The sequence below is a fragment of the Chaetodon trifascialis genome, chromosome 6, assembly GCF_039877785.1.
Source record: "Chaetodon trifascialis isolate fChaTrf1 chromosome 6, fChaTrf1.hap1, whole genome shotgun sequence".
Lineage (NCBI taxonomy): Eukaryota > Metazoa > Chordata > Actinopteri > Chaetodontiformes > Chaetodontidae > Chaetodon > Chaetodon trifascialis.
In genome coordinates, this window is record NC_092061.1 from 9,038,129 (window position 1) to 9,062,038 (window position 23,910).

A 23,910-nucleotide genomic window follows, 5' to 3' on the forward strand; every position below is an offset into this window, starting at 1 on the left:
GTTGCGATGTTGACGCTGGCTGACATGGACGTGCTATTTTGAACTACTTTATGCACCACAATGTAGTTATCCTACAGTGTAACACCCTGTAGATACATACAAGTATAAATTGGTGTTGATTGGAAATTCTCAGTGCGTGAGTAAATGTATTTATTTACTTTCCACAGGCAAAGATAATATAATAGAAATATGAACTTGTTGTCTAACAACTGTTGTTCTTCAAGCTTTAATATATGGATTTAAGATATTACCATCCACGCTTTATGTAAAGTATTTAATTAATGCATTAATTAGCTCAGTTAATGACCTCAGTAGCACCACTGGTTATGTTTGATATATCATGGTGATTATAAATGGACATTAAGCAGCTCAAGTACCTGCTGTTACAGTTTGTTCCTTGGATCAGTGTGTGCTATGTTTCAGAGTGTGAATGATGAAGTAGACATGTAATAAGATAAAACAAGATAAATGGGCTGTGACATTGTTGTATTGTGTCAGTGTCTTACCATACTCCATGGTGTTCTCGACAGACTCGCCCGGCTCTAGCCTACGAGCTCTCCGGCCGTGTTTGGAGTTGTTGTGGACGAACATGTTGTCAGACACTGCTAGGACGTGGCCGTCAACGCTCACAGTGCTGGACAAGACCACCTGAAAGGAAGAGAGGTACAGAGCCGAGAGGAAGATACATGAGCGCGTGTGCACGACTTAGACAGCACGCTGCGAGTCACAGTCTCCGGTTACAACAGCAGAATCCCTGAGCGACAATTTATTTTGGCATACAGGTGATAGTAATATTTCTCAATAGGTAATGTGACGTCCCAGGGATCTTTATAATATGTCTGCATTCTGGTGATGACACTGCTCATGCACCCCTCCACTCCTCCATCAGGTCTCCATATGGCCTCTCCACCGCCTCACTTTTTGATTCATACAGCATGCGGCGGGCTCATCGTTGTCTCCTCCTGATCCTTCAATGACACCAAACATATGGACCAAATCTCCCATTTTAGCCGGCCGTTAAAGTAGTGGATGATATATAGTGGCCCTAATTTGATTTTCTGGCCTCAGCATGTGTGTGTCCCTTCCCACATCTGCCTCACATGGTTGACACACACACATACAGTATAACTAATGAGGGGATACTTGTAGGGTTTTCTCTTTGGATATTTATGAGTGTTGATGTGATACTATTTATGAAAGTGATAATGAGTTGGAGTGTGTGTTTTAGAGCTTGTTTTTGAGAGTTAAAGGGAACAGGGCAGTGAGAAAAAGTCATTTTCCATAAATATTTTGCATTTTTAGAAAACCGGACAGCAAAGATAAAACTTTGCTCTCCCTTCAAAATAAACACATGGCAGTAATTTTGCAGGTGAAGGAACATGAGAAAGAAAAGGAGAAAAAGCATATGTGCTATAGGTGGTGGAATGGGAGGGGAACCTAAAGGAAAATAACTGTAAATTATCGATCAAGCAGCAGACTCCTGTCCAGCTCTGATCACCTTTTAACCCAGAGATGAGAGTCTTGGAGCGCCGGCGTGCTCATAACTTCTCAGCATGTGTCACGTCGCAGGAGTTAAAGCAAACATGGTGGAAGACAGAGGGAGCGGAGAAGGAGAAGGGACAGAGGGTTTGCTGGGAGAAGGAGAATGCCAGACGGGGGCTGCTGGTGCTGAAAGACGGCAGAGGAAGTGAGGCGGGAGTGTCCCCTGCGACCACTTCCTGGGTCACGGAGCATGACCTCCTCCATCTGGAGCCAATCACTCAATTCTTGACAACTTCCTGAAACACCTCAACCTATTTCCTGCACCCCAACAACCAAGTCTCCCACATATCTAACTCCTTTCGTTTGTCTTTCCGTCTCCCTGGCTCCTTATTGATTTTTAACTTTCACCTCCAACTCCCTCCTCCGTCTTCTGCTGGAAAAACTTTTCCAGAGCTTTACTATGTGAGAGTTTGTGGCACAAACTCGGCTTAGAACAGACTGGACAAGAAATGAATTATTAAATTGCTCTATTAGGATGGATGGGCATGAAGGGGGTATGTTTTGCATGACTGTAAAATCTTTTCTTTTTTTAACCCACATTCAGTCCCACATGTCATCACCTTCCCTCTCACACACAAGTACACCCATGCATTTTTTTTTCCCCCTCATCTTTTCATACCTGAAATCTCCTCATATCCCTCGGGTTTCCTGCAGTCTTCAGACAATTCTGGTTACATTTCAGGAAGAACTTCAAGAAGAACCTGCAAAGGTAAATAAGAGGACACATGTTTGTACAGCAGCAACTAAGAAATCACATGAAAGAATCATGTACATGATTATTTGCTACCCTGCAAAAACGCTCAGTCAAAGGAGGCATTCATTATTTTTCAAAGACAGGTCTTGTGGGTGGTGTGTGTGTGCGTGTGTGTGTGCGTGCACATCTATATGATTACAGCTCGGGCATCAATCCCAGCTGTTTAGCTTAGTATTAAAGTCAATGTTATTACACTTTAAATCAAGTGATGAGAATTTGAAGTCCGGTGAAATGCGCTGCTGTGTTTCAAAGTAAACTGGAGACAGTGATGTATGCCAGGGGACTCAGGGGACCGTGGTATCCCGCAATGCCGTATTTGAACCCCCACATGGGAATGGAGAGAGAACGAAGTACAGGCAACAACAGAGAAAGTGAAATGAGGAGGTGGAAAGAGGAAGGTAGTGATAGAGGCACAGGCGCTAGTATGGACATGAATTCTGTTTTCAACTGTATGTGTCTCATTACGTATGTGAGAGTACTTTTGAGGGTGATAGGCTGTGGAGACTGAGCGAAGGAGAGAGAGAGAGGGGTGCTGATAGCCTCTGCTACACCAAAGAAAACCTGAGAGGAAGGTGGAATAAATAGGAGAGAGGGAGACTACGGAGAGAGACTCCAAATCCCAGGTGTACACAGTTCGGCAACACAGCCCGCTGCCATGGCAACGCAGCTCTGCCGCAATCCCAAAGTCCCCATGCTGAAAGGCAAAGACAGCGATGGGAAAGAGAAGGCAACAACAAGAACACATTCCATCACTGAAATACAGCGAGGAGGGAGGAGAGACGCTTGGCAAGGTGAGATGCAGGAAAGTATATAAAGAGAGCAGGTGCAGACGAGGCTGAGGATATCCACACCAATCTCACCACGAAGAAGAATTAGGCAGAGGAGGTGCGCTAAAGCAAAAGAAAAGAGAAGAAAAGCGAGCCTGGAAGTGGTACGGCGTTGTGCTATAGCTGTGGCTACTGGCAGGTATACAGCCCTCAAACCAGATGTCCACTTCACCTCTCAGAGAACAACAGTTCTGTGTTGCCTATAAAAAGCACAGCCATTAACGCTCCAATTAAACAAACAACAACAGTGCAGAAGAAAAATGCTGCAGAGGGAGGCAGCGGTTTTTGGGCTACACGGTTAGCTCCAATCCCACCCACACCGTGCTCTCTGCAAATATAAGTCATCTTAATGGAGAACGGTTGTTTGGAGAGGAACTTCATATTGGCCCCACAGCCCTGAACCCTCCCATCGAATACTAATCTCTCCCTCATTCTGTCAGCTTTTACTGGCCGTTCCTCCATCACTCGCTCCAGCTTCCTCCCATGTGGACAGGACCTGGCTTGAAAGTAGCTCTCACTTCCAACAGCGTGTCAAATATTTCTTGATTTGAGATTTTTCGTCTGAGGACAATCAATATTGTTGTTGGCAGAGGGCGATTATAATTAATCTGTGACAGCTCGGACCTCCAACCTCAAAGCTGCGCTAAACCTCAGCTTTGGGTGGAAATATGTTTCAGGGCACATCTTCACCTCTCTCGCTCTCTCCTTCTATTTGCTTCCTCATCAATGTCTGGCTTGGTTATGCATCCTTATAACTGCCTGCTGGACCCAAGGACAGTATCAGTTTAATATGATTTAAAATAACCATATATACAGTGCATGCACAAGGGCAGTCATCCAGTGTGTTTCCAGACTCTGAAACGGGGCCATAATCAAAAGTGTTCTGTTTCATTTTACTGCCTCCTTTGGGGATTGTGTTGTATGTATGTTTTATCCCGGGCAATGATTCTTACATTATGGCTCATATTTAAAGGCTAGAGCGGTCATTTATAAAGTGGTAAGTCAACACAGGGAGCACATTTTTGGTTTTAATAACCTTGTCCACGGTCTGGCTGCGGTTTAGCCATAATCGTTTCCTTGTCACTTGCTTGTTGGCCACTTAATGTTCATCTAACCAGCAGTCATCATTCATTTGACTGACTGACACGCCAAAACTTGCAGTGATGCCTCAGATAGCAAAATCACAACCCTAATTGAGAGGTTGTCTACATCCATCTCAGGCTTTGTGCACTTTCTGAGGGTTCTTGACCTTGTTTGTTGACTTCTTCTCATCATTCCCTGTTTGTATGACACCAGATGCCTCACACACACAGAAACACACATTCACATGCATGCATGCACACTCTAATACACCGACACCCCCACCTTTGCCCCCCTCCCAAAAACCCATTGAGTCAACTTTTCACCCCCCTCAGTTCGGACGCACACAGCTGCAAATGCTGAAATTAAAGCGAGACATTGACGCATATATTAGCATGCATTAGCCGCTTCCCCCTGCCCACTTAACATGCAAATCTCCCAGCCCCGTCGCCTCGCACCTTCTGCCACACATTCATTTGCTGAATTATAATTAGACTAATCTTGCATAATTAATAAGAAGTCGAGGACCCTCTGTTTTTTATCCCCTCCTCTATTGTGGTTGCAAAAGTTTAATATTGCTGTTGTTTGTTTTTGTTTTGGTAATGTAATACACCCACACACCTCCCCATCCAGAGGGAAGAGAAGAGGAGAACATGCAAAGAATTGGAGGTGATCTTCATGTCACAGGGAAATTGCAGAGAAAGGCTATTTTCAAAGAACTCTACATGCTTAAGCGTGTTCGCATTTAATGCACGCCTTGTTCCTTACATTCACAGACTCTTCTGTTCTGTAAAGCAGGTGTAAAATGGTGATTCTGCTTGTTTAAAACGCTGTTAAGTGAGTAACATAGTGCAAATAATGCTGATGGGAAACAAATTTCAACTTTAAACTGCTTTATAGTGATAAATTATTTTGTTTTAAATGGCTAACAAGTACACTTTGTAAAGCTAAACAGACTGTAAAAAAAGCATTATTCTGATTACAGACAAAAGAATATCTTCCTGCGGCATAAGATTACTAACGAATATTAAACTTGACAAGAGCAAACCCTTCATGATTTGTGTTGGTCCACAGTGATGACAGATTTGATAAATAATTGAATTCCACAGAGTTTACTGCAGCCAGCAATGGAAACCAAGTTTTATCTTCCACAACATCTACCCTCCACAGACACACTTAAAACAGGAAACACAAACAAAACATAGACCCAAGTCTTAAACCTCGGGATCATTTTCCACTGTGGCACCACGGGGAGTCTGTTTTTTCTTTTCTGTCTTCACTTCTGCATCTCTGTCCTGCAATCCCTTTTGTCTGCATCTGCTTCAGTTCCCAAGACTAAACACAGGCCTCGCAGCATGAGACGGCCATCCCAATGGTGACGACTTGCTTGGCTAAAACTAGTTCAGCGACCAACCAGCAAGTCATGACACTAAAAACAATGGCACAAATGCAGTTTTGATAAACATTTCACTCCTTGGTGTGGACCCTCAGTTTCACATTTCTCAGTCCAGTGGGGCATCTGCTACACATAAGTGTTACTCACTATGCTTTACATATGGCCTTAATCATGCATCGAGCACCTCGGCAGCACAGGACCCCTAACAAAAATTTTCATAGGCATTCATCAGCACTAATCACTGTTGACACAAACTGCCTTCTCACATAGACATAAAACACATCGCCCTTTGCGCTCATTGTAAATGAAGGTTTACTGGTGGCAGCGGCTCTCTAAGCATGTGATGCAAAAGGCTCAAGTTAGTTAGCAGCACAGTGGGAAACTTTCTCCACTTGTCTCCTTTTCTGGATTTGGCTTTGGCCTTCTAGTTTTGGGTCACTACTCCAAAGATGACAAATTTAGGCTTTGATGCAAAAATATGGGAAAGGAAAATTTAAGAAAAGAATGAGGAGGAGGAGATTGTCATAATTTTTGTTCGGAAGACGTTGACGCCCCGCTGCCGAGACACAGGCAGAGACGAGGAGAAGAGTGAGGACAGAGAGGTGGAGACAGAGAGCTGCTCCTCTTCATCCTCTTCAGACCCTGTAACCCCCTCATAATGCTCAATAGCCAATGATTCTAACAACTAAGAAGAGAGAGGCAGAGCAAGAGAGGAACAAAAAAGAAGGCGAGAAGCAAAGACAGTGGAAGAGATGGAGAATGTTGATGTCCTGTATTCAGGGCCATCACTCATCAGGCATCCCCTCCATCACCCTCATCACCACCACCCCTCCCCACCCTGAAAAAACAAAACAGTGTCCTGACATGGCGGTGGAGGGGAGCTGAGGGGAGGGCAGGGAGGGAGGGAGGAAAATTAGGAAACCAGATGTGAAGCATTAAAACATACTGACATGCTGAGGGCCTTCCTCTGCCACACTCACACACTGAGAGCACTAACTCATACAGCAGGCCCAGATGCATGCACGCATGCATGCATATGTCACACACTGGCCGTACAAACCGCGCACACATTTATGCATGAGTTCACAGAGAAATACACAAAGACAAATGCTGACTTGCAAGCAACCATGTGTGCGCAATCAATCATGCAAAAATATACACATTAGCAAAAGTGACGTCTCAAAAACAAGCATCTAAACGTCATATGTTTGTAAGTGCTAGCTGATTTTTAATAAAACATGTAGTAAAGCGCCAGAAACATGCTGCAGCTCATGGCTATACACTACGATTTGGATAAACGAGTGTTGACCTTCGAATATTTCACTTCAAGGCATAAATCTACAGATGGGTCGTCATGCATCAGTGTATGGATACGCATCCAATTAGTACATGTACCCGGACTGAGGAATGGCTGGGGGGAGGGAAGGAGGTGTTTTGTTTTCCTCCATGGGGAGAGCAGTGTTCGGGGGATGGAGCGAGGAGGTGAGGCTGGGGGGTTAGTAATAAATACCCCTGGACCCAGGTCCCCTGGCAGACTGGAAGCTAGACTGGTCACCAGGGTTAACACCCGGGGCACATGAACTTTGACACTGCTAATGGGGCACAGAAAACCCTCCACGAACTGATACCCCCTCTGTCACATACCACCACAGGACCTTTCACACCAGCCTTCCAGTCCAACCTCCCCTCCTCCTCCTAAAACACACAGGGATATCTATGGCATCAGCTTTGCTTGCCTTTCACCAGCAAGCGTCACACACTCAAACTGACTCCATGGTCGTTTTGTCTCTGGTTTTTTGTAACAACTTTGATGATGCATATCCAGTCACCACTAAAACTGCTGTGGGCTAGCTTCGTACAAGCTTGTTATCCATCTACCTCTTAGCAAATGACCGGTCACCACATTACCCTATTGTCTCATAGTCTCGCAGTGACATCAGTGCTTATCTTGTGTGAGTTGGGAGAGTTTAAACAACATTTGCACCCACATGCTGACATGCACCTCAGACCAGCCAAGTGAAAAAGAGAGGTGAACGAAGTATTCAGAGCTTTAATTCAGGTATGAATACCAATACGAGAAAGCAGCAATACTCCATTTTAGTGAAAGTCCTGCATTCAGTTTCTCGCTCAGGTGAGACTACTCGTTATGCAGCTGGATGGCTGCTGTCAGTGTTATTATTATATATTAAACTATGAGATTGTCAACACTGATGCATAAATGTGTAAGAAGCATTTTCATGTTGGCGCTAATGTTGACCTCATTTTAAGTACTTTATATAATAATCGAAAATACAAATATTTATTCTATGTTGATAGTAGATAGTAGATACTGTAGATAGGTCGAGTGTTTTAGGTGTAGAAATCTTGATGGAAAACTATAAACTACCAAAAGTTTGAAGCAAAGGTAAGAGTCATTGTCCTGTTTACTCATTATTTAATACTGATAGATACTGATTTAAAAAATAACTTCAGACCATATTTTATTCAGGCAAAGATCTTGTCTGGCTGCTTGTGTATGAAGACAAAATTTAACAATTGAGAAGTTTGATCATCTTATTGATCAGCAGTAAGAGAGTAAGTCGACTCCAGGTTGTCTCATGCAGACAGCGAGCACATAAGGAAACTCAGGTCTTTATAAATATGCCTGTTGGATTGGCTGTGCCCCTCTTGGCCTCTTCTCCCTTGCCTCCCAGGCTGGCTTCACCCCTGCAACCTCAGCCCCAGCCCACCCCGCCTCTAAACTTGAGAACTGTGACAAAGCCAAACATTTAAACCACTAGTGCTGATTTATAGAGCTTGGTAGTGCTGTAAAACCTTCAGGCTTGCCACTGCAAAAGTGAGTGAGGCACAACGGAGCTGAGAGGAAGAAAGTGAAACGATGGGAAGGGTACACAAGAGGCACTCGAGTGTTTCAACGAGGTTTCTCCAGGGTGCTAAAGTGTTTTACTGTATAACCTCTCACTGGCTGCTAAATGTGCATTCCAACAATTTAAAATGAATTAATGTTTCATTCTCCCAAGCTTAGCGAAAAGCATAGATTGCATACAAAGCTCGGCCACATGGGACTACGGTCAGCCTGCCAAGTAGATGGATATGGAGAGATATTCAGAGTCTAGAGAACATGAATTCACAACCAGGACAGGGAATAGAAGTCCCATCAGTGGCCTCACCTCTCCCAGCATGCTCGGTGTGTCCTGAGGGACGAGGATTCAAAATATACTCTCAACTGTCAAACGGAGACAAGGAGCACCATCTACAGCTGAATAGATTTCAAACATCCCAGAAGGTCATCTGCAATACACCACCACTAATCTTGCTTTGTCAATACCCTTTCAATCAATCAGCCGCTAATCAGATTTACCAATAACATGTGCACATCAAAGCTCGACCCAAACCTTTCTGAGAGAAGAACAATGAATCTGGGATGGATGCCACTGAGAGGGAGAGGAGAGGAAAGAGAAGCAACAACAGAAGGAGAAGAGATGTCTTCTTAATTAGCCAGTAATGATAAGATCTGACAAACAACATCTGTTTCCAGAAAGAGAGGGGGGGAGGCAAAGAGGGGGAGGAAGGAGAGGGCGGGAGAGAGGGATAGGAAGGAGGACGAGAGAGAGAGATAGAAGTAGCTGAGAAACCTGTGAAGCCTAGACAACAGGGACCTGCTTGTAAGAAAGTAAAGGGGGAGCGGAGGGGATGTGTTAGGGAGGGAGCGCTGTGTAGCGTGACACAATGGAAGAACGGAGGATGAGAAGTATAACAGAAGTGAGAGAAAGACAGAAAGGGGAGAGAAATCTGACAGGGTTGAGGGAGTCGAAGAGCCAGGACGAATATGACAGACAGAGAGAGGAAAACAGATCAAAATGAGAGAAAAGGAGAAAGATAGGCAGACGCTGAGAAGGTGAGCTGGATAATGGTGCTGCGGGGGGAGAAGAGGAACGTGTGAAGAGATGGGAATGGAATCACTCAGAGGTCCAGGGTGCTGCAATTTACTGTCCGTGGCTAATACACAGCAAATGTGTGGAGCCGAGGACTGGGAGAGGAGAAGGGGAGCCGGGTGATGGGGGGCTGAAGGGAGGGCACGGACACTGTTGGGGCTCTCAGCATGCCTGCTGGGAGGCTGTCAGCAGTCACATCACCCCCTGCCCTCAGCCCTGACAGATTCATCAGGACCATTACACACACAGGCACACACACACTGACTCACACAAGCTTATGCATGCATCCAAAAGATTACAGTGACATTGCGATTGTTAAAACGCTGCTGCTGTTTTTCTTTGACTTTTAGTTTTCCTCCCTGATGAGGAAAACACAACATCTGTTGCATTAATGATTCAACCAGCAAAACACCAAAGAGCCAGCGATGATTTCTGCTTTAACTTGATATGCTGAAGTGCACAAGTCTATCCTGGAGTCCATGCCGTATTCTTCTATTTGCATGGTGTTATTAAAGTGGCAGTATTGTTATCAGCTCTATTGTATAAAAACTGGATCTACACAATATCCCTGCCTGGTTGCTTTTCCACGTCCCACAGGAGGAATAACTATTGCCTCGAGCATAAGCCAATAGAGACACTTAATCAAATTCTGCTCAAGAAATACTGCAGATGTGTAAATATTAGTGTTAGGAAATGTTTTCTAAAAGTGAAAGGGTGGAGATTTTTAGAGAAATCAAACTCCTGGTAGAAATATAGTATGTCCAGATTCCAGATAAAGAGACAAACAAACAAACAAGGTGGCCAGTGGGGCCGGCCCAGCACCAGGGGGCATTGTTAAGTCATTAGTGAAATTTAAGACCTTAACAGAGGAGGATGACCGGTCCCCATCAGGCACACACACACACACACACACACACACACACACACACCCTCACAGCTCCACCCACAGCAGCAACATCCAGCCAAAGAAAACAGCCCTTGTTCCTAAATACCACTGCTAACTGGCCTCTGACTCCTCACCCACCCACAGGAGATCCTGATCATTGTGATACAAGATCCCCTCACAAAATAAATGGCAAATGCAGGAATGTCGCATGTAAAATAAACCCACAGACAACCAAATCCAAAGTCGCACACGCACATACCCACACACCGCTCACTTGCTTGCGATCTGAAGTACCTCTAAATCACACTAATCTGCCCCCTTCTGATCCTCTGAGTGGCCCTACTTAATCTCTACACTGCTCAACCAAAGGTGAACCCTATTAGTGGCCAGACGAATGGTAGAGTTTGCCCCAGCTAATCTGACAGAGCGAGTCCTTTCAGGGTGCCACTGAGCTGCAACTCAAAACTCCCCCCACCCCATCCTCTCTGCATCCCACCCACTCAAAAAGTCCCCCTGCTGTTCCTCCACATTAGCCCACTAGTAGTCCATTCCCATTTCCTGTCAAAACATTTCCCCACTGCTCTCTGTTTCCGACTGCCCCCTCTGTAGGCTCTCTCAAAGAAAACAAACCAGGCCTACTCCTTGTGTCAGGGGTCAAGCCACAACAGCTAACACCGGCCGAAGTTGAGCAAAGGTGACTAAACAAAAACTCGGCTCATAACCTCCTACTACTCATTATACTCTTCCTGTGCACAATGGAGTCCAGGATCTTCCCGGTTCACGTGAGACCACATTCCAGAAAGCTCGAGCACCCTCGAAAGGTCCATGAACTCATTTTCACAAGTCTGACTCTGAGTGAGGCGCTCACTGTTTGAAACAGTACCTGTCAGAGAATTTGATATTCTAGACATTGCATCGTCTCTCCCTGTCTGTCTTTGTGTCATTCTCCCCCTTGCATCGCCCCAAGGGAGGAGCCATCCCCACCACGGTTCTGTGCCAGCTGCTCAGTGGTCCAGCCTGTGTGCCGCTCCGCTGTGTGAGGCGGTGTGCACTGGAGCCTCAGGGCCCTGTCGCCACGCTGCCTGGCCCCCAGCCTGAGGGGCTCGCTGACAGGGGGTCTGGAGGGACTGGACAGTACTCGCCCACCAGGGAGAGACCTGTGACAGCGGACTGAAGGGACCAGTGTGTCTGACTTTGTCTCCGTGGATGTATGTATGTGTGACAGACAGGTAATTTATGTATATTTATGACAGCATCGGTGTGATGTGTTGATTGTGAGTACGATCCAGCAACACTACAACCTGATCAGTCCGTGGAGTGAATGCCAACAACTGTGAAGCTCAGTTAACTGGTGCTGATACTGGTTTCATTAAATGTATAAGATAATAGATTATATATTGGGAGACAGCTAACATTGCAAGCAGGTACATTAAACTCCAGGTTATCAACATATTTTATGCTACAATAACTGGAACTGACTGAAGTAAAGCGGCTGCATACAAATGTCGAATGGACTGTCCTGTGTAAAGACACTACAGGTAGTGTCTGTTAAAGTAGTATATCAGGAAAGGTCATAATGCATTGCAATATACTCACAAGCCTACAGTTTGGGGCTGAATTCAATGAGAATAGAAGGGTTTCTCCAAAAATGATTACTGTATGTCCCCAGTTCAATGAAATGTGTTTTTGTGTACCCATACAAGTCCACGATTTGTTAATTTGTAACAGGGGGCATGGCCCAGTGGGAACACCCCCACTCAGCGCCCACACCACCAACCAACACACACATATGTACACCTCCCAAACAACACTGTGGCAAGATGATTTACACCAAACATCTATAGCAAAAACTGTGTCAGTAGTCATGTCTTCCCTAAAATATTTGGTTACAGAGGTGTCTTGGTCTGGGGGTGTATTTGCAGAAGCACAGATGCGACTGAAGGAATGTTATCAGAATACTGCAGGCAGCAGTGCGTCTCTATGATCCTTTTACACATTGCTACTTGTACTACTACTACTACTTGGAATTTCCCCTCGTGGGACTAATAAAGGAATATTGAATTGAATTGAATTGAATTGTCACTTTGATCATGAAGGTGACACTACAGACTATAAAGAATATAAAGTATATATAGTTGTCTATAGTTGAGAAAATTATATAGATCCAAGACAAAACTGACAGACTGAGAGAAAAAGATGCAATTACAAATCTGTCTGCTTCTTCAGCACCACGGACAGCACCATAGATTTATCAATACACAGCACAGGTAGGCTACTGATATTTCAGAGCCTGAGCCAGAGTCAGATAAAGGATCAATGAGTCAGGAAGACTAGACTCAACTAAAATACTCATCGAAACAAGCCCCTGCGCTCTTTCTGCTACGAGGGGATGAAGAGAATGGATGCCACATCAGCAAGGGGATGCATTTTGGTCATTTTGCCAACAAGCAGGATGACATCCCCCCTCATTCCCTCTCAAATTGCCTTCTGTTCCCAGCATGTGTTGTTTAGATATCAACTGCTATTATGCCAAAGACAAACATTATATCTTTAGATTGCATACTTAAATCCTTTCTTCTTTTTCCACAAACAGCTGATGAACTAGCCAACTCCTCTCCATAGCAGAGGGTCCACAGATGTAGCAAGCTGACCATCACTAGCAGCATTAACGATAGTTGAAGGTGGGTGCCTAAGTGTGAGTTTGCACCAACTTTCCCAGCATCATCTTCAGCTCTTTCTGCAGCCACAGATTCAGATTGAGGCTAACAATGCACCTCCTCCACATCCTGTGTATGTTGGATGATGGAGGAGCAGATTCATCCACAGCAATTATTGTCAAAGTCTTTTTCTCAGCTACTTCTTACATACAGTCTTCCTTACTGATGACTTGTCCTGCCCCCAACATCCTGTTTCAGAGTAAAATATATCGAACCAGGAGGAAAATTAGAAACTCGAATCCGTTTCACAGGATTTTTCATGATTTCTTGGCTCCGAGATGGGATCGTTCACACCAATCATAGCACTGCCCCTCAGGATTTTCACCTATTAAAAGCCTTTTAGACAAGCTATCTTTAAGAAAATGTGATAGACAATGTAATGGCAGTACAGGAATAGCATGCCAGTATCCACAGAGAAAGCTGCAGGATGAGTTCCACTTCACAGCAAGAGGAAAGTCTTATACTGGGAGTATGAGAAACAATCTCCCAAAATGACATTGTTGTCTCACGCATAAAACTCTCAAGTGCATATATGATGACCTAACAGGGCGACTTGGCGGCAGTGCGTGAGTATGCATCTGGGAAAGGGGAGGAATTCGACCCCTGACACAGTCCAACAAATGTTGCTGCATTTATTCTTTGGCTGATAGTTTAATGTTCCTTTCCCAAAGACTCACAGCTTCTATTTTCCTTTTGGTTGAAGCTGAAGAAGGAGGAGGCCTGTGTTCCCCACCATTAGCAGTACAAGGAGAAACAATCAGACATGCTGTAAGAGCAGGTAGCGTTTTCAGGGAAAAAAGCCATTGAGAAGCACAGAGGGAAGCGGCCCGCGTCATTGTACTCTGTTATTTTATAAAATTAGTTTAAGACCGGCAGGCACAAGCAGGTGGATGAACTAACAGATGGTCAGACTGCCTCTCTGAGACACCACACTGGTTGAGGCCAGACATTTACATACAGCAACAAATGATATCTGAATAGTTTATTGTCAAACTGTCCAGACAGCGTTAATCCGTAAAGAACTGTAAAAAAGATCTACAGTTTTATGGCAATGCAGGATTGAGACTCTGCGCATGTGTGTCTGCACGTTGCCCTACTGTGTCATATGTCTTTTTGCAGATGGGTTTGAGAATTAATATCAGCATGAGGATTTGACAAATAATTACTGGAATAATAAACATTCAATGAGGGAATTTTGTAATTGAGCTGAAACTAAAGCTATCTACTACACATCGATTAGGACTGGAAGAAAAAAAAACAAAACAATACCCTGCACTGACTAGTTGAAAACAAAGCTGTGGTACATGCACATAACTAGAACCAAGACTACAAACAGATCAATACAACCCACAACGAAGATTAAGAGTAATGGATTCCTCTTGGAGCCGAGCATCTGAAGTCAAGCCATCGCCCAGCACAACTAATCATTGTTCAAACAGTAAAATCATAAACTTTGACTGTTTAAAAGAAAAAGGAAATACAAGAACTATGGCAGGAAGAGTATCGCAGATGGTGTTTTTGTTTTTTATGTGTGAGTCTCTGTGAGCTCATTTTGAATCTACGGGAGGGAAGAGCCATATTGACAACATTGGAAAATTCCTATTGATTATTCTTCTTTTCTCTGAGTGCAGGCTTGTTAAAAAAAAGACCCCTCGTGGAAACACGATCAATTAGTGAGATAGTGCTTGCCATTGATCAACCCCCCACCCCGCCCCACCCCCTACCTCACAACGCTCTTGCCTTACGATGGATCCCTCCACACACTCCTTATGACCAACTATTGATCTCAGCTTCTTAGCCAAATATAAAAGCGCACACTCACACCGAGCAGTGACCCCTCCCATTCAAGCCACACCGTCTAATACTAATACTGACATCTGCTTGTCTCCATTGTAAACCCATGGTTCACTCATAAATACAGAGGCCAGCTTTGGCCCAGAACCAATATAGCTTCTGAGAGGTCAGAGATCAGCATGGCAATAATCCCACCATTAACAGATCTGCCTGGGTTAAAACTGAGAACTCAGAGCAGACAACCTTTAAGGGGTGAAAGCAACAAAGATCGGTAAAAAATACCAAAATCATATATAGTGCCAGTCATATTTTTCATTTGATTGATATGTTGATTATTGCTGGGGTTTATCAATTAAAATTAAAAGGTAAAAACAGCAAATTCTCCATGTCTTCAAGCTGTTTTAAGTTTTTTTGCTTAACAATCAAAAGTGTTATCGATTAATTTTCTGTGTTTCAGCACTGGTTGTAAAAAGCCCAGCCACACATTACAAAATAATACAACTCCAAAAAAGAGAAGTAATAGAAACACTGACTGCATGGGTTTGAAGATAAGTGAAGATTAATGGGCATGATGCACAGAGGAATCATTCTATTTGTCTATTGATCAATCATCTAACCAATAATTGGACAAGCCAGTCCATCAGTCAAAGATAAGACACTCTCCAAAGAGGGAAGTCACATCAGGCCTGAGAGTATAGCAGTTCACCAATGTTAAGATTAGATAATTGTAAAACTATTAGGCACAGCAGGCAGTGGGGCATTAGATAATTCTCTCCCATAGGCAACTTAAGAGTCATCTCTTTGTCAACGACTGCCCTTGCCCTCTTCATCCCTCGGTCCCTCCACCCTCTATCCCTTCACCCCTCCCTACGGATCAGCTGTGATCTCCTCTCTCTCCTTTCACTCAAATCAGGATTAGGGAGAAGAGGGGGCAGAGGCAGGGAGGGGGGGTGCAGCGGCAGCAGGAGAAGGGGGAGAGAAAACTGAAACAATATGGAAAGGAGATTAGAAAAGAGGGGGTTTGGGCTGTTTGGGGAATTGCAAACTCCCTTGTGCTTGGGTAGGTGTCCTAATGACACCGCCTAATTATGGCAAAATTAGACAGGCTAAAGGGAAGGAGGGGGGAGTGGTGGTGGAGGAGATGGTAACGTGAGGGGAAAAGAAGAAGAGCGAGGAATTAAGCAATAGGGAGCAAAGAAGTAAGTGCACAGTAGGAGTGAGCGGAAAAGAGCGAGAGGGGTGTGCAGAAGTACAGATAGGAGGCGAGGCAGGGAGGAAGGGAGCATGGGGCTGAGAGTGAGAGAAAAAAGAGGAAAGGAGGAAGAAAAAGGGTAGAAAGCAGTGGCTGGGCGATAGGAGCGAGTGGGCCCCAGCACGCTGCATGTTAATTGGAGAACAGGTGTTGGGGCTGGGAGCAGGAGGCTGATTACTGGAGCCACAGAAACAGACCATCTCCTCTACACGCACACACACACACACACACACACACACACACACACACACACACACACACACACACACACACACACTCACACTCTGCAGGCACACACATGCACAAATGCATGTAGGCTGCACACGCATACACACATGAATAATTTAAGACCGAAGCAGTGACTAGGAAAAAAGGTCAAAGCAGAGGTCACAAAGACACATACACAATTGCACATACATCCATATACATACATAAACAAACGTGCAAGGATCCACACACACGCGAAAATATACATCCATTTCTGTGCGTACAAACAGTGTATACATGCTGTGAACACACACACACATCTCGCCCTGTCAATCTCTTTACTTTTTCAGTCGAGTGAGGAAGTGCACATAAGGTGGGATAAAAGGGCACAGGGCCACGCAAAATTCCATTGGCTTATCAGAAATTAACTGGCTGCTAATAGGCTGCTCCCCGAGGAGAGGATTTCGCCGGCCAGTCAAGAGGGAGAAGCCCCCATCAGGACGGGATATGCCCAGTGTGATTAGAGAGTACAGTAGGTCAATGATTCCATTTAAATCAATCCTCACAGCCGCACACCAGCCTGCACACACACACACACACATGCACGCACACACACACACACACAAAGAAGAAATCACAAAGAGATATAGATCACTCTCTCCTCACCAACCTGCCGCCGAGCTACTCGCAAACAAATTTGGAAGAGGTTTAGCCATGTTGGGAGGAAGTATAAAAAGGCTGCAGAGGGGGTTATTGGGAGAGTAATGTCCTACAGTAAATGAGAGAAGCAGCTGCTCCAAGGAATTCTGGGAAAATTCAAAAGACAACAGCCCGATTTTTCCGTTATATGAAAACTATCTTCAGCAGAGATCCTTTGAGACACACTGTCAACAGCCAGCCAGCTTGAACTGAGGAGGGGAAAGAAAAAGGCCCTTGACGTATATGAAGCAAATGTTTTCTAGACAGACTGTTTGAGGGAAGGAGAGAAGGAAGGAGAGGGAAGAGGAGGGATTGAGAAGAGATGAAGGTTGCGTCTATGACATCACACAGAAAGTATTTCACATGCGGTTTGCTTATGAGCATTCATCACACTGGTTAATGCCAGGCAGACAGCGCGAGACCTCCGAAATCCTCCGGACGTGAAGGCCCTCACACACGCTGATTACAGCGGTGGTCATCCGCCTTTAAGCCTGATAACTGGCTGTCAGGGTGAACATTTACTACACATGTGAGTCCGTCTGGCGGTATGAAAGATCCACATGCTTCTGATAAAAGGAAATCTACGCTCTTGGCAGGTTTCAGGTGTCGGCTGTTACATGTAATGAGTGACCAAATTGAAACAGATCCCAGCAGGCTGAAGATAGATCAACAGATAAACAGAGAGCTGGAGAAACACATGGGAGACAGACATGGACACAGATACTCTGTACTGTATGTTACAGCCTGCTTGCACTAATGCAGTAAGAACTGACTATATGAACCCTTATCCTTAAGTTGTAAATATCAGAATTTACATATGATGTGTGCATGCACATATTAATATTCATATGTGAAATACACACAAACACTACTGTAGAGATACATACACCAACCCATGAGTGCATATGCTGTATCTTGGGCTTCTTCTCTGCTGTGTAGCTACTCATCTAACTTTCTGTAAATGCAACAGCTGATCGGTGAAATTTCAGCACAAGAAGCTTCACCTCTCTCTTTTTTTGGAAGTGTGTAGGTGGTCATATACAAAGAAAGGGCAACCTCAACATTCAGTATGAAGAGGCGCTCATTTGAAGTGGAGGACACTGCGTGGGACGTGGTTTGATCTCATTACCTGTCAATGATGACTGGGTCGGAGGGCGTCTCATTTCGGTTGCCACAACTTTTCTTCTCACAACAGCGGCTGAGTGGACAATTAAAGAGACAGAAAAAAGGAAAGAGTCAGTGGAGGAAAACAAAAATTATACAAGTGGAGCCATCATTTGTCTGGCCCATCCACATCCACAGGCCCAGACTACTCTGCCCTGCAGTCGGCCAAGATCCAGGAGCACACAAAGGAGGCATGAGAGGGGAGGGGAAGAATAGACAAAAGAATAAAAGAGGAAGAAAAGGTACAACAACCCACCCTACAAACAGTGAGAGACCATTCAAAAGTGAAAAGCCAGCCAGGCAATCTGTCACATTGATTTCGAAATCAAACTCAACCCCCACGCAGCCTCATTGGACGCACACGCACACGCACACGCACACACACACACACACACACACACACACACACACACCCTCACACCGTCCCACAACATCCTACCATTCGTCAGCAGTCCTGTCCGAGGAGCCTGCTGGCCACCCAGCCCCCCTCCCCAAAGTCCCCTTCACTGCATAACAAAAGTGCCCCCACCCCTAACCATCTGCCACCCCTACACCTCGCCTCACCCCTCTCGTGTCCCAGCTTGGCCCTGCCCTGCCCCCCTCCGCCCCCCTGTCAGACGGCCTCACTCCCCAGCTGTGACGCTTGCCCTCTGCCTCTTCGGCTCTGTTATTAGCCAGCTGTGAGTCACATTCGGGCATCTGCTGGCTACACAATGGCAAACCCCACTCTGTCTTAGCCCCTCTCCCCACGTCCCAGCCCCCTATCCTTCCCCCTGCTGCCCCTCGAATCCTGGGTCACTGCCCCACTTCCAGACCACTCTCTTCAGCTCCTTCTCCATCCATAACCCCGTGTTCACCTCTGGTCTTCATTCATCAAATCATAACCAAAATCCTGCGGTCCCTAAGCCATGACTAGACCATTTAAACTCGCTCTGCTTTTATAACAACTCTCTGACAGCTAAAATACACCACTGTCATCACATGTTGACAAAGTTGAAACATGATGTCTTGGCTAAAGGAAGTGCTGGAGTTACATTTTGATGCAGGAAAGGTGGATGGTTCCTCTAAAGTGTGTGTGCTGCTGTCAGCTGTGGTCTGGCTGCAAAACCCCAGGCCCGAGAGAGAGAGGAGCTCCAGGAAGAAACAGGAGCTGGCCGGTGACATGCTGCGTTACAGCAGAAAGCAGCAGGGGGCTACCACTGTAACACGGATGATGACAGACAGGCTAGACTTCCTTCAACCACAGTCTAGTTCTCAAAAAAGTTGAGCCCCAAGCGTCGTCCCAAAACCACATTTCAAGCTGGCTGAGACAAAGCAGAGCGAAGGAGAGTAATGGATATTTGGATTTCGTCCCCGCGGGTGAAGGTTTGAATGAACGTGCATGTTTCTGCGCGTGTGTCGGACTCACCTGCACATAACCTCGTGTGTGAGCAGAACTCTGCACATTTCTGGATTCTTGTTTTGTCCCTCATACGTTATGGGCTAAGAGGAGGAAATAAGGAGCAATGGGACAGATTCAGTTTCATGTTGAATCACTTAAGTTCTCACTTTCATAGCTGAGGGCTAAATCTCTCTTTTAGAGGACTTAAGGAAAGTTTACCTACCTGTTTAGTGACAGAGTCAATAAGGCGAGCGTAAAGATCCTGCTCCGTACGAACCCCTGTAAAAAGAAAATGAACAGCTTTTCAGGGATAAGACGTATTTTTCCAAAATGAAACAAATTTTCCAGAGAAACTGAACGTATGATCTCCTGTCCTGCTGGAAACAGACATTTTTATTGTGCAAACAACCTCCACATGACTGGACAACAGAGAGTTAAGGCTGATTCAGTCACCTGTAATTGCAAAATGCTACATAGCCATAAATGAAGCAGCGGAAAACTGCACTTAATCTGCTAAACACACTTGAACCAGTTGATAAAAAAGTGTGCAGTGCTGAAGATTCTCAAAATAAAATGGAAAGATTTATGATATTAATCTTTTTTTATCTCAAACTCTGGACAAGCTCTCAGAAAAAGCATTGAACTCTGTCCAGCCAACATGGAGGAATACGATTGGCATGCAGTTCATATTTTCTCTCTGATGGTTTCTGAGGGGATTGGGAGTTATTTGATGTTTGATGATTATTAGTCATGTTCTGCTTCGAGGCCAGAATTTACAAGCCCATTCTCACGATTTGTCAGGCTGGTTTTTTTTGGGGGGTTTTTTTGTTGGGGGGGGGCTGTTTCTCAGTTAACTTCTGATTTAGTCCCAAAGTTTACGAGTCTGTCTGGTGATAAGAGTTTTACACCAGCAGGTAAAATAGTACCTGATGACTTTTAGTCAGGGTTTAGTTGAAGGGAAAATGTCTTTTTAATGTTTTCTCTTGCTTCTATGTAATCAGGTGAGATTTCCGACACCTGAACCCCTGTATGCTTCAAACCCCACCGCTGTAAATCACACAAGGTATACGGAAATGACATGTAATGAATTGCTTCTTGAGAGAAGAGAACATTATCCAAGGATTTTTTTAGAGAGACTTTGGAGAGTATTGCTTTTAAAATGTGTTCCTCTCATCAAAGTCTCGATTGAGATGCCTTTGATATCGCTTGGGGGAAGGGGATGAGAGGAGGGGATGTAGAGGAAGTGCTTTTGGTGTGCTTGTATGTACGTGTATGTGCGCGCGTGTGTGTATGGAGGGTGTATGAGGGGGTTGCTCTGGAACATGTCTTTTATCTTCCCTCCCATGGGTGCCACTGCGATGGCAGAGTAGGGGCAGCAGTGGCTCATGGGAACCGAATTTCTCTGTGTATCCCCGGATCTGATGTGGAAGCACCATGGGGGGTTGGAGGAGTTGGGGGGGTGAAGGGTGGGAGGTGGTGGGGGTTAGGGTGGGGTGGCAACATGTACCTCATTTCTCCATACATGAGCCCAGAAGTGGCTCCTTGCAGAGCTGAACATTGAATTGTACAAACCCAGTGATTAGACGATGAGCTGAAGGTAATTTATGAGCTCAGAGAGGAGAGGCGAGGTAAGGCAGAGGTGCGTGTGGAGCGAGATTAGTTAAGTGGAAAGGTGTGTGTCATGTTACTACGCTGGTGTCACCGCTGACCTTTTTCAACTCCTGCTACATGCAGGCCTTGGCGTTGTCATCTAAATGATGAAATTAGACACCTCAAAGGGCAAAGATTCAACCTATAATCTGAGACCTCATGCTTGACTCCACTCACCGTTGCTGTAGAGGAGCTGCAGCTTGTAGTGTGTGCCGTTGTTGGTCTTTTCTCCCGTCTGCTCCTTGGAAAAGAGAGGACAGACGCACAGACAAATGCAGGGCATGCAGTTAAGCACATTTGGGGCACGGATAAGTACAGCTGAGCATCAGTGAGTCTCCCCTAATCCTGCTGCTCGTCCTTCCCTGGGAGCAGAGATCAGAGGGTTGTAGGCTCGAGGCCCACGTGGGACCTTTCGTCGTGCTCAAGAGCTGAGCGCTTAACCTTGAGTTGGATGTTCTTTGTAGGGGTTGAACTATCGTGTCTGATACGAACTCCTAAAACCTTACGATCAAATGCAGTAGCCCTCCACGCCGTAAGGTAGCACAGGCATGGTTATACGTGCATGTGTGTGTGTGCGCAAAGTGTGTTTCAGCGAGTGGAAAGTACTGTATGTGAGACCAAGCAGCAGTCGACCTTGACAGAAAAACTTCCTTTCTGCTATCCCTCCTTCCCCCCCAGGCTCTCCACTATCGCCTCTCACTTCTCCCCCCCCACCCTCTCTGTCTCTTGCTCCTTCTCTTTCTTTCTCTTCCTCCACCTCTACTGGTCTTTCTAAGTGGTCTCAAAGGAATGCTCTCTGGTCCAATAACCCAGGAGGCTGGCATCACAGAGACAAGAGCAAGAAAGGAGGAGAGAGAACGAGGGAGGCTGGGGAGGTGGAGAAACTGGGAAAAGGAGACAGTTGTAAGGGGGGAAGAAAGAGAAGTGAGGAAATTAAGATGCATGAAGATAAGTTGGTAAGTAACAAAGCTCAAAACTTAATATCAAAAGTGAGATTGAGCCTTAACATCAGGAGAGAGATGATGCCTGGCTTCATAAGTTTTATAAATATACACAGAGGAACATTCATTTCGCCATGCCATCGCTCTACCTCTGCATAATTACAAAGCAAAAACAGATGCCAGGGTAACCATGCAGAAAATGAACTCCTCCACTGCCGTCATATTACTCCACGCTGGCCTATGTGGCACAAAGGCGAGCACACTGACAGCTTTCAGCCCTGGCATTAGCACCGCCGCCCGCCCTCTCCCTCCCACCCTGCCCATGAAATTCATAGCAAAACTATGTTTGAACTTCAGCTGACAGGACGGTGTCCTCTTGTCTTTCTCACAGGGGAGAGCTGTTGCCAGTTTAGGAGATTCTCACTCCCCCTCGCCACAAGGCAAAAACATCCATCAACACTGGGCATAAGGCTCCCGCTCCAGGCAGTCTCCCCTCTCTAGTCTCCTTCTAACTCCGTCTCCACAGTGCACCCTTCCTTATTTTGGTCTTGTCCAACCTGAGGAATCCAGCTCCCCCCACAGCAGTATTTAGAGTAGAGGGGGGGGACTGAAGGAAAAGAGACTTTGATGATTAGTTCGCTGTATAACTTAACAGGAGCAAGCATAATTTGCATTTTAAAAAGTAGTGATGTCCTCCTAATGAGGCAAGCTGCTAATTAGTCATTAGATATTCTTTTTCAATCCCACATCATCAGCTCATTGAGGGTAAAGCTTGTGTAAACATGTAGCCGTCAGCTGTTCGATATGCTTGGCTTTACTTGGGATGGGGAAGCTCAAGTTGAGCACCTGGTTACAGCTGAAATACTGTATATTACCGATACATTCTGTTGCTGTTATTGCTCTCAGTTTCTCAGCCGATGCTGCTTTAGATTTATGGCTTTAGGTGCTCGAAAGTCCCTCTGAATGAACCGCAAAGATGAAAACTGCACAGGGAACTGGTGACATCTTCAAAAAAAAGGGCTCAGAAACACTCACACACCTTGTCATGCTCAACAAAGTCCACAAACGCCGTCCTCTCCACCTCCACAGGTTGGCCGTGTCTGTCGTAGAGCGCCAGGACAAAGTGGAAGAAGTTGGATTTGCGGAGATTTGAGGGCGGCTGCTTCTCAAAGTGGGCTCTTGACAAAGCTACTCCACTGAGGACACAACAGGAAGAGACAGTCAGCTCACACTTACTGTCATTATATTACAGACATTCATATTGGGTTTAATAAGCTGATTTATACTGTTAAATATAGAGCTTTTTTTAATTCAGTTACCATCGAACAATGTCTATAATCAGACATCTGTAATCAGAAATCTGAATAAAAGAAACACTAAGGAGCAGATACTGTTTGCAGTAAATAATTTAAACTACATTAATGTGCAACTCAAATATGTTTGATTTACTGGCTCTTTAAAGGCAGTTATTCGAACATTAAAATCATTTTAAAAGCATTTAATCTCCCATTCCTTACAAAGTTGTTGTTTTTTTCTAATTCTCTATTTGTTAAAGCATTGAGTTTATTGACAGAATAATTACAATCACAAAAAATAACAAAAAAAATTAATAATAATAATAACAGATCATTTGTAAATATTCTGTGTTTCCCATAACTTCAAGGCCCTTTGACCCATCTACAATA

General features: G+C 45.0%; 1 protein-coding gene across 2 annotated transcripts in view; it reads right to left on the reverse strand.

The window, feature by feature from the left end:
- Positions 1 to 23,910, reverse strand: part of ebf2 (EBF transcription factor 2) — a 30,521-nt gene that overhangs the window by 4,795 nt on the left and 1,816 nt on the right. For both annotated transcript variants that reach the window (XM_070964276.1, XM_070964275.1), the window contains exons 2-8: positions 23,265 to 23,421; positions 21,462 to 21,519; positions 19,858 to 19,913; positions 19,662 to 19,735; positions 18,219 to 18,287; positions 2,162 to 2,243; positions 507 to 648 (exon numbers count right to left, since the gene is read on the reverse strand). In XM_070964276.1, coding sequence (XP_070820377.1) covers positions 507 to 648; positions 2,162 to 2,243; positions 18,219 to 18,287; positions 19,662 to 19,735; positions 19,858 to 19,913; positions 21,462 to 21,519; positions 23,265 to 23,421 — 638 coding nt within the window. The remainder of the gene's footprint in view (positions 1 to 506; positions 649 to 2,161; positions 2,244 to 18,218; positions 18,288 to 19,661; positions 19,736 to 19,857; positions 19,914 to 21,461; positions 21,520 to 23,264; positions 23,422 to 23,910) is intronic.